The 11,658-nt window shown below is 45.4% G+C and overlaps 2 protein-coding genes across 2 annotated transcripts; one reads left to right on the top strand and one right to left on the bottom strand.

Moving 5' to 3' along the window:
• Positions 1 to 1,564: 1,564 nt before the first annotated feature.
• Positions 1,565 to 4,303, top strand: coro1a (coronin, actin binding protein, 1A). The gene is made up of 9 exons (XM_084191632.1): positions 1,565 to 1,683; positions 1,891 to 2,020; positions 2,143 to 2,324; positions 2,555 to 2,674; positions 2,762 to 2,866; positions 3,118 to 3,263; positions 3,372 to 3,429; positions 3,527 to 3,742; positions 3,912 to 4,303. Exons 1-9 carry the CDS (start codon positions 1,576 to 1,578, stop codon positions 4,002 to 4,004), a joined length of 1,158 nt encoding a protein of 385 aa, XP_084047758.1. The 5' UTR covers positions 1,565 to 1,575; the 3' UTR covers positions 4,005 to 4,303.
• Positions 4,304 to 5,162: 859 nt separating this feature from the next.
• On the bottom strand, positions 5,163 to 9,342 carry cldni (claudin i). The gene is made up of 3 exons (XM_084191633.1): positions 9,199 to 9,342; positions 7,344 to 7,476; positions 5,163 to 7,147 (listed from the first exon to the last, which is right to left on the bottom strand). Exons 2-3 carry the CDS (start codon positions 7,473 to 7,475, stop codon positions 6,644 to 6,646), a joined length of 636 nt encoding a protein of 211 aa, XP_084047759.1. The 5' UTR covers position 7,476; positions 9,199 to 9,342; the 3' UTR covers positions 5,163 to 6,643.
• Positions 9,343 to 11,658: the final 2,316 nt, after the last annotated feature.

The following is an 11,658-nucleotide window of genomic DNA, read 5'->3' on the forward strand; positions in this document are numbered from 1 at the left end:
AAAGTCACTGAGCTCTTCAGTAAGGACATTCTATTGCCAATGTTTGTTTATGGAGATTGCATGGCTGTGTGCTCGATTTTATACACCTGTCAGCTACGGGTGTGGCTTAAATAGCCGAATCCACTAATTTGAAGGGGTGTCCACATACATTTGTATATATAGTGAATATAATGATCTTATAGTGGTCACTATCTAGATTGATTTTGAATACTTTATGGGATATTGAAGCATAAAGGTTTGAAAAGACTTAAAGACTTTGACATTAAGTGTATGCATATTCATATATAGAACAGATAGATATAACATAATTTTGTCTCATCTTCATGGGTAGACCTCTTGGACTTTCCTGTAACAGGGACGAATAATAGTCCTGTCAACCCAAATTCACAGTGCATTTAAGGCCTAATGATGTGGTCAAAGGGAGCCATTGTTCTCCAATGAACGATAATTTGATTTAAAGGTAGACAGCGAAATGACGTTGCCACGGGCAGCACTGCAGATATTGAGATGAGTGAGATGCAAGACTTCTCCCTCACACAGTCACACAAAGTATCTGCGCATACGCACGGGTTCGCTTCACGCTCTTACATCGTGGGAGCCACGGGACCAAAACAGCTGAGAAGTTGAGCCTCGCGCTTCAACGCTCTTAGTTGTTGTGGAAATTGACCCACTATGCTGTTTACTTTCTGCATCTACGTCATATCGCTGAGTCTACCTTTAAGCCTCTTGATTTATATGTTGGAGAAGATTATTTTTCTGTCACTTAACTACTTTGGCAACCTATTGTATAGTTAATACTACAGCAATATAACCAGTATTTGGAACTGTATTATTGAGACAGTGAGTGACTAAGAGGTTTTTGGACGGCAGCGGATTGTTCATGTACAATGAAGGCAGGGACATTAGGAGAAAAATTTGAATTAAGTTTGAAATAAAACATTATGCCACTTACATTTACATTTTAGTCATTTAGCAGACGCTCTTATCCAGAGCGACTTACAGTTAGTGAGTGCATACATAATTTTTTTATACCCCCCGTGGGAAACGAACCCACAACCCTGGCGTTGCAAACGCCATGCTCTACCAACTGAGCTACATGTACTGTACATCCTTAGTACATTATTGAATGTAGATGGTTTTGTTTTGGTACCGTGAATGGTGGGCGAGGGCCAACGTGACAGAGTGGGCCAACAGTCCAGATTCTGTGTGTGTGTATGTGTGTGTTCCCCCAGGGCCATGGGAACCCTGCAGCCTGCTAGTGCTCTCCCAGCAGAGTTCTCTGCTCTCTAAGGCTAATTTGAGGCATAGCTATAAAATTGACATCAGCTGACTGAGTTCCTCTCGTCTGAACCTTCTCTAGGTCTCTCTCTTGCCAAAACCACAGTGGTAGCAACGCTCTACATCTACATGTGTTCTTACTGCATACTGTAGTATTTGTCTCCTGTTTGAGCCATCAGCTTGTGTGTGTGTGTGTGTGTGTTTGTGTATGTGTGTGTTTGTGTGTGTGTGTGTTTATTTGTGTCATAGTAACTCATCTTTTTCCTTTGTGTCTCCCTGTAGACGGGTCGTATTGACATGTCCCAGCCCACAGTCTGTGGACACACAGGCCCAGTGCTGGATATTGAGTTCTGTCCTCACAACGACAACATCATTGCCAGTGGCTCAGAGGACTGCAGTGTCATGGTAAGTAGAGGTCACAACCTTTCACTGGCCATAATGTTGAGCTTGTTAAGTAGAATCATATTATGAACGCACATACTGTAAGGACACTGTGGCCTATGTGTTGATTGAATATGTCCTTGTGTTATCCAGTTGACCAGTGTTCTGTATCTATGTACTGTGTTAACTCAGTGTAATAATATACCCTCCTCTTCCTCTACCATCATTCAGATTTGGGAGATCCCGGACGGTGGCCTGGTCACGCCCCTGAAGGACCCCGTGGTGAAGCTGGAGGGGCACTCTAAACGCGTGGGCATCCTCAGTTGGCACCCCACTGCCCACAACGTGCTCATGAGCGCAGGTATAGCACTGCTCTGATGCATTGCCTCAGAATACACGTGCTCTTCAGCTGTAAACATAAGTGGAGTAGCACTGCATGGCTTAACTGCCTGTTCCTCCGTCTCTCTCTCCCCTGGCTGCCAGGCTGTGACAACGTTGTGATCCTGTGGAACGTGGCGTGTGGCGAGGCCGTGGTGAGGATCGACTCGGTCCACCCTGACCTCATCTACAGTGCCTGCTGGAACAGGGACGGCTCCCAGATCCTCACCTCCTGCAAGGACAAGACCCTACGTGTGATGGACCCCCGCAAGGGCACCGTCATTGCCGTGAGTGCCCCCCTCCCTGCCCCCCTCAATACCACAGGAGAACCAGCCACCCTGGAGAGTCAGATGCACCTAGCTACTAGGTTTAATGTCATAGATATAAATAGAATCACAGTCAGTGATTAGTTAATATAGTTCCCTTCACGTGTCTTTGATAGATGAACCTCCTTCCTTGAGTGTCTCTCTTTCCCTGAGTCTGTATCTCTCTCTCTCTGCCTCTCTGTCTCTCTCAGGAGAAGGAGAAGACCCATGAAGGCTCCAGGCCTGTCAAGGCTGTGTTTGTGTCCGATGGGAAGATCCTGAGTACAGGCTTCAGTCGCATGAGTGAGAGGCAGGTGGCACTTTGGGACCCGGTGAGTGTTATGAGACAATTATGAACATCTTATAAAGGCTTATGAATGGTGTCTTAAGAACCGACATGACCTGTATGTGTTTGACAGAAGAGCTTTGGGGAGCCGCTCACCCTGCAGGAGTTGGACACCAGCAGTGGCGTCCTTTTGCCCTTCTTTGACCCCGACACTGGCATCGTCTACCTCTGTGGCAAGGTTAGAGTTGATCACATACACACGCACACGCACGCAAACACACACACACATCACAGGAGGCTGCTGAGGGGAGGACGGCTCAAAATAATGGCCGGAACGGAGCTAATGGAATGGCATCAAACACATGGAAACCATGTGTTTGATGTGTTTGATAACGTTCCACTAATTCTGCTCCAGCCATTACCACGAGCCCTCCAACCTCCTGTGACACACACACTATGGTTTACTAACCATTCATTTCCCTGTCTCAGGGTGACAGCAGTATCCGGTACTTTGAGGTGACGGATGAGGCTCCCTATGTTCACTACCTGTCCATGTATAGCAGTAAGGAGAGTCAGAAGGGCATGGGCTACATGCCCAAGAGGGGCCTGGAGGTCAACAAGTGTGAAATCGCCAGGTAACCACACAGAGTCATGGATATTTTCACTCGCCAATATACACACACATACACACAAGCGCTGCTTGTAAAATGGGAACGTATGTTGTTTTATTCGCCCTCCACCAGGTTTTACAAGCTCCATGAAAGGAAGTGCGAGCCCGTTGTCATGACGGTGCCCCGCAAGGTAAATACATTTTTAAAAATTAATATAACTCAAAGCATGTGTGATTCTTCAATATCTCACTTTCCCTTTCTCTCTGTCTCTATCTCTCTCTCTTCAGTCTGACCTGTTTCAGGAGGATTTGTACCCAGACACCATGGGTCCAGAGCCGTCTGTGGAGGCCACTGAGTGGTTTGAAGGCAAAGAGGGCCAACCTATCCTGATCTCCTTGAAGGAAGGTTTTGCGCCAACCACCAAAAACAAAGAGTTCAAAGTTCACAAAAGTCTTCTGAAGACCACTTCAGCTACCGTGGGGCATCAGCACGATATCAGTGGGGTAAGGACATGGCTGCATCTACCTACATGCTTTGATATATCTGTGAATATATACTGTATTTTAGATATGGCCTCCTCTTTTGCACAGTTGACCAAGAATCCCCCCTCCCCTTCTCCCTCTCTTTCTCTTTCTCTCTCTCTTTTTCTCTCTCTCTTTTTCTCTCTCTCAGGAGGTACATGCCTTGCAGGCGGAGGTGAAGACTCTGAAGGAAATAGTAGAGGAGCTGACCAAGCGTGTGAGCGAACTGGAGAGCAAGAATTGAAATAGAGCGGTTGGGTTAGAGAGGGAGCTGATGGAGAGAGAGAAATGAGCAGGAGGTGTAAAGAGGAGAAGAGAAAGAGGAGAGGAAAGTGAAATAGTTTGAAATAGTTGTGGATGTTTGAAGGAAAGATGGTTAAAGGGAGAGTTGGAGACAGGATCCATCAATATCAGGAGCCCAATATCTTTTGGGCTGGAAGCTTGAATTCGTTTTTTTGTGTGAATTATCACATTTATAGAGACTTGTTTTTAATATATGCTCTTACATAGTTGGAAATAAAAGTCCTCAATATTTTCAAAATATTTAAACGTGTTTTGCTTTTGTTAACATTTCCAAACGCCATCTAAAGGATGGCACACCTGAAGGAGATGACAATAATTTGTATACAGAATAAAATAAAAACATGTATTTATTATTTGATACACAAAAGTAAAAGACAAGCTGATTTACATAAGTAAAAAAATTGTGATCTCATGGACGTAAATTATATATACAGTCATTTGACTATACCTCTATTTTGAAATGCATGAACACTTGAGTCCCTAACCTTGCTCTCTGTTGTTCATTCATGGCATTATAGAAACCCGTCACCCAGCATAAAAAAACTAAACGAGATAACACATTACAACAGGGGTGTCAAACTCATTTTGCCCTGGGGGCCGCATTTGGTCTTCAACGAGGTACGGAGGGCCACATTGAAAATTGGTCCATCGTTTCTGGAATTTCCGGTGCTCCCTGACTGTCTCACTTTCATTTCGGTGATTATTAGCGAGCTGGACACAGTTAAGAAACTGTATGAATGTAGGTACATGTACATGATCATTTCTACAATTTCTATTTGGTTTTAGTAATTTTATAGTATATTGAGTTAGTCCCCCCCCCAAAAAAAAAAAGTAACATATATTTGTATTTTAAATGTAAAAACTCAAACCACTGTATTGGACCACCCTCCCTTTTCTTGTTTCCATTCTGTCTGACCCATTTCCTTTCCATCAAACTATCTCTATACTCACATACAGTGGGGAAAAAAGTATTTAGTCAGCCACCAATTGTGCAAGTTCTCCCACTTAAAAAGATGAGAGAGGCCTGTAATTTTCATCATAGGTACACGTCAACTATGACAGACAAATTTAGGGAAAAAAATACAGAAAATCACATTGTAGGATTTTTAATGAATTTATTTGCAAATTATGGTGGAAAATAAGTATTTGGTCACCTACAAACAAGCAAGATTTCTGGCTCTCACAGACCTGTAACTTCTTCTTTAAGAGGCTCCTCTGTCCTCCACTCGTTACCTGTATTAATGGCACCTGTTTGAACTTGTTATCAGTATAAAAGACACCTGTCCACAACCTCAAACAGTCACACTCCATACTCCACTATGGCCAAGACCAAAGAGCTGTCAAAGGACACCAGAAACAAAATTGTAGACCTGCACCAGGCTGGGAAGACTGAATCTGCAATAGGTAAGCAGCTTGGTTTGAAGAAATCAACTGTGGGAGCAATTATTAGGAAATGGAAGACATACAAGACCACTGATAATCTCCCTCGATCTGGGGCTCCACGCAAGATCTCACCCCGTGGGATCAAAATGATCACAAGAACGGTGAGAAAAAATCCCAGAACCACACGGGGGGACCTATTGAATGACCTGCAGAGAGCTGGGACCAAAGTAACAAAGCCTACCATCAGGAACACACTACGCCGCCAGGGACTCAAATCCTGCAGTGCCAGACGTGTCCCCCTGCTTAAGCCAGTACATGTCCAGGCCCGTCTGAAGTTTGCTAGAGTGCATTTGGATGATCCAGAAGAGGATTGGGAGAATGTCATATGGTCAGATGAAACCAAAATAGAACTTTTTGGTAAAAACTCAACTCGTCGTGTTTGGAGGATAAAGAATGCTGAGTTGCATCCAAAGAACACCATACCTACTGTGAAGCATGGGGGTGGAAACATCATGCTTTGGGGCTGTTTTTCTGCAAAGGGACCAGGACAACTGATCCGTGTAAAGGAAAGAATGAATGGCGCCATGTATCGTGAGATTTTGAGTGAAAACCTCCTTCCATCAGCAAGGGCATTGAAGATGAAACGTGGCTGGGTCTTTCAGCATGACAATGATCCCAAACACACCGCCCGGGCAACGAAGGAGTGGCTTCGTAAGAAGCATTTCAAGGTCCTGGAGTGGCCTAGCCAGTCTCCAGATCTCAACCCCATAGAAAATCTTTGGAGGGAGTTGAAAGTCCGTGTTGCCCAGCGACAGCCCCAAAACATCACTGCTCTAGAGGAGATCTGCATGGAGGAATGGGCCAAAATACCAGCAACAGTGTGTGAAAACCTTGTGAAGACTTACAGAAAACGTTTGACCTGTGTCATTGCCAACAAAGGGTATATAACAAAGTATTGAGAAACTTTTGTTATTGACCAAATACTTATTTTCCACCATAATTTGCAAATAAATTCATTAAAAATCCTACAATGTGATTTTCTGGATTTTTTTCCCTCATTTTGTCTGTCATAGTTGACGTGTACCTATGATGAAAATTACAGGCCTCTCTCATCTTTTTAAGTGGGAGAACTTGCACAATTGGTGGCTGACTAAATACTTTTTTTCCCCACTGTACAAAAGAGGTGTACTACATGCTCTACACGTAGTTCTTGTTGGTGGCGGGGGCTGAGGCGCTGTTGCTGTAGTACTTAGCGGTTCTTCCCGAGCTGCCAGATTTGGCTCTGCTGAAGCACATGAGCAGGCCTCCAGCCAGAATCAGCAGCACCCCAGCAGCCCAGCCAATAAAGATACAGGTTCCCAGCTCCATCTTCTGGGCCACAAGGGGGTTGTAGAAGTTGCTGATGACTTTGTGGGCCGACCAGCTGACGGGAATGATGAGGAGGAGGCCAGACACCAACAGGGCGATCCCGGCCACAAGGCTGATCTTGGGCTTGATGTCCTCGTTCTCCACACAGGTGGTGAAGTCGGCGCCGGCGAACAGGATGAGGATGGCCAGGGAGGTGACCATGCAGCTGATGATGGTCATGGCGCGGGCCGCCTGCAGGTCAGATGGCAGCACCAGCAAGGACTCGTAGCTCTTACACTGCTGCTGGCCCGTGCTCTGCACCACACAGTTCATCCACAGGCCCTCTTCAGTTTCCTACACACAGAGACAAATAGTTACAGTAATACACACGCCATTCATTCATTACAGCTTATTTTACTTCAGCATATTGCATCCATTCTACATTTTTTGAGTTTTTAGAGCCATTTGAGTCAATATAATTTTAGAAAGTATTTTGCGGTTTAAAATGTAAACCACATAGGTCTAATAAAACAGTTGATCTGCTCAGTACCTGTGCCGTTACAATGTTCTGTCCTGTAAATGATGACACTCTCCACCTAGGGATGGCACAGCACACAATGCCCCCGATCAGGCCCAGGACCCCAAGGGCCACACATACAATCTGTACCCCAGCAGATCCCATCCTGGAAGAGATAGAGACAGAGAGAGAGAGAGAGAGAGAGAGAGAGAGAGAGAGAGGGGGGGGGGGGGGGGGGGTGGATATAAAACAGTTCACATTCTGGTATAAAAGGAAGTGTGGTTGCTTTAAATGTAGAGATGGAATTACATGGTCATTTCTGTTATCATCACCAGCAGAGTATCCAACAAACACCTACACACACATACTTACACACACTGACTCATTCCCTATGACAGGCCTGTACAGGTCAGGATCGTGTAGCTCAGAACTGCATTTAAAAACAAAGTCTCAGAAAGCACAGCCCTGGGACAGAGTCGTGTTGTGACAGGCCCGGTCTATCTCAGCATGCTGCTGCAGCTCAGTGGCATGCTGCTGCAGCTCAGTGGCATGCTGCTGCAGCTCAGTGGCATGCTGCTGCAGCTCAGTGGCATGCTGCTGCAGCTCAGTGGCATGCTGCTGCAGCTCAGTGGCATGCTGCTGCAGCTCAGTGGCATGCTGCTGCAGCTCAGTGGCATGCTGCTGCAGCTCAGTGGCATGCTGCTGCAGCTCAGTGGCATGCTGCTGCAGCTCAGTGGCATGCTGCTGCAGCTCAGCGGCATGCTGTCACTCCTAGTCTCACTGAGACTTCAACATCTCCTCACCTGGATCCACTCAATCTCACCTAGCCATGCGAAAAAGTCCAGCAAATGTAATCTGCTCCTTAATGTTGTCATCCCTTTAGCTGAGTACAACTTCACTAAATCAAGCCCAAAGAGCTTTTCTTCTACCCCAACACTAAGTAGCCTCGCAAAACGTCACACATTTATCTTTATTTTCTCCACTGGATCATGTTATATATTCCATCTAAGCTACTCTCATTGAATTAAGAAAACATGCAATAGTGCTTACTTGGACCCACTCCTTATATTGAACTGGACAAGAACAGGCAGACTAGTAAAACAAATACATAAATGTGTATTTTCTTCTCACAGGGACCCATAGAGGTGAGGATAAGAGGGAGAGGAGGAGGTCGAGAGGATAGGGGTGAGTTGGTAAGAACAAAAGTACTAATAGTGATTGTTGCTGCTTATAGATCCTGGTGAATCACTGAATCCTGAGCATAATAATATAATAATAATAATATGCCATTTAGCAGACGCTTTTATCCAAAGCGACTTACAGTCATGCGTGCATACATTTTTGTGTATGGGTGGTCCCGGGGATCAAACCCACTACCTTGGAGTTACAAGCGCCGTGCTCTACCAGCTGAGCTACAGAGGACCACACATAACATGAAGGCATTATGTTTGGTCGTCAATGGAATAGAGTATGAAAACATTTCTCATGCCATATTGAAAAAAGTAGCGTATTTTGGATGAACCATAGTCTTTCACAACAGATTAATGTCAAAATTAAAAGTTTGGGTGGAAATGTGCCTCAGAACTTATTATCTTTTAATCGATAGAGAGAGAAAAAAAGTTGATTTGTTTGTACTTATGGCCTGAATCATACATACCTTCATCTGTTTGAATTAAGTGGAGGTTTAGACACTCATAAAAGTATAAGGATGTTCCATGCATGTGTCTGCCCCCTAAACATACCATCAATAGGAATTTATTTTAAACTTGATTGGATAGGTTACTCCGCTAAGAGTTATAATGCAGTTATAATGCAGTATGGAGCTGGTATGTTTCATATTTGAAATAGCACAAAATCAGACATACAAGTAGAAAAGTTTAACAAATACCTTATGATGTGTCCTCTTGTCTTGATTGGAAATTTGAAAAGTAAAGTTCTGTGTCAAGGGTTTTCCTTCTCTTTAAAAAGGAAATTCTACTCTCTTAATTCAGGTGTTGGTAGTTGATCTGTGTAAAGCAGTGGTCTGTTATGTAGCTGGTGTGTGATGTGAAGGGGTTTTGTAGTGGAATGTGAGGTGTAGGGTGGGGCCGGGAAGAACAGGAGAGAGAGGGAGGCGGGATGTACCTCACAGCCAGACTGGACTTGTCTCATGCCTCTCTTTCCCTCTCTTTTTCCAGCTTTGATTTGTGTTTCCAGTATTGATATTCCAGGTTTGTCACAACTTTTTAGCAGTGTTGGGGAAGCTACTCTGAAAATAGTTTACCAACCTACCAATTACTTCACAGTGGAAGAAGTTAAGCTACAGTGAGGGGAAAAAGTATTTGATCCCCTGCTGATTTTGTACGTTTGCCCACTGACAAAGAAATTATCAGTCTATCATTTTAATGGTAGGTTTATTTGAACAGTGAGAGAAAGAATAACAACAACAAAATCCAGAAAAACGCATGTCAAAAATGTTATAAATTGATTTGCATTTTACGAGGGAAATAAGTATTTGACCCCCTCTCAATCAGAAAGATTTCTGGATCCCAGGTGTCTTTTATACAGGTAACGAGCTGAGATTAGGAGCACACTCTTAAAGGGAGTGCTCCTAATCTCAGCTTGTTACCTGTATAAAAGACACCTGTCCACAGAAGCAATCAATCAATCAGATTCCAAACTCTCCACCATGGCCAAGACCAAAGAGCTCTCCAAGGATGTCAGGGACAAGATTGTAGACCTACACGAGGCTGGAATGGGCTACAAGACCATCGCCAAGCAGCTTGGTGAGAAGGTGACAACAGTTGGTGCGATTATTTGCAAATGGAAGAAACAAAAAATAACTGTCAATCTCCCTCGGCCTGGGGCTCCATGCAAGATCTCACCTCATGGAGTTGCATTGATCATGAGAACGGTGAGGAATCAGCCCAGAACTACACGGGAGGATCTTGTCAATGATCTCAAGGCAGCTGGGACCATAGTCACCAAGAAAACAATTGGTAACACACTACGCTGTGAAGGACTGAAATCCTGCAGCGCCCGCAAGGTCCCCCTGCTCAAGAAAGCACATATACAGGCCCGTCTGAAGTTTGCCAATGAACATCTGAATGATTCAGAGGAGAACTGGGTGAAAGTGTTGTGGTCAGATGAGACCAAAATGGAGCTCTTTGGCATCAACCCAACTCACCGTGTTTGGAGGAGGAGGAATGCTGCCTATGACCCCAAGAACACCATCCCCACCGTCAAACATGGAGGTGGAAACATTATGCTTTGGGGGTGTTTTTCTGCTAAGGGGACAGTACAACTTCACTGCATTAAAGGGACGATGGACGGGGCCATGTACCGTCAAATCTTGGGTGAGAACCTCCTTCCCTCAGCCAGGTCATTGAAAATGGGTCGTGGATGGGTATTCCAGCATGACAATGACCCAAAACACACGGCCAAGGCAACAAAGGAGTGGCTCAGGAAGAAGCACATTAAGGTCCTGGAGTGGCCTAGCCAGTCTCCAGACCTTAATCCCATAGACAATCTGTGGAGGGAGCTGAAGGTTCGAGTTGCCAAACGTCAGCCCCGAAACCTTAATGACTTGGAGAAGTTCTGCAAAGAGTGGGACAAAATCCATCCTGAGATGTGTGCAAACCTGGTGGCCAACTACAAGAAACGTCTGTGTCACGCCCTGGCTCTGGGGACAATGTTATGTTGAGCCAGGGTGTGTAATTCTATGTTTGATTTTTCTATGTTGGTCTGAGTGACTCCCAATCAGAGGCAACGAGTGTCAGCTGGGTGTCTCTGATTGGGAGCCATATTTAACTGTCTGTCTTTCACGTTGTGTTTGTGGTTTCTTGTTCGTGTTGGTGTGTGTTTAACCATAGACGTCACGTTTTTTCGTTTGTTGTTTTGATCATGTGATCATTTAATAAATATAATATGTTCACCCGCAACGCTGCGCCTTGGTCTCTCCATGACGATCGTGACAGAAGAAACCACCTAAACCAGACCAAGCAGCGTGTCCAGGAGCCATCGCTGGCAGATCTCCGTGGCAGCCTCGACTGGGTGAAGCCTAGTGAGGAGCAGAGAGGGTGGACTTGGGACCAGTTGAGGAGGAGCTTCGACTGGGTCAAGCCCATTGAGGAGCTGAGTGGCGAGAGTTGGAGACAGAGGAGTGAGAGTTGGGCGAGAACGATGGAGGCCTGGCCCACGGGGAGGAGAGACCCCCAGAACATTTTTAGGGGGGGGCTCACGACGTCGGGGCAGCAGGAGGCCGCGATAGAGCGGTCCAGCGGGTTGGCAGAGGAGGCCGCCAGGTTACGGGAGTCACTGGCCACCAGGGGGAAGGAGGTTGTAGAGGCACGGCGAGAGGTACTGGCGT

This window comes from Coregonus lavaretus (assembly GCF_964263955.1).
Source record: "Coregonus lavaretus genome assembly, contig: HAP1_SCAFFOLD_2998, whole genome shotgun sequence".
NCBI classification, from domain to species: domain Eukaryota; kingdom Metazoa; phylum Chordata; class Actinopteri; order Salmoniformes; family Salmonidae; genus Coregonus; species Coregonus lavaretus.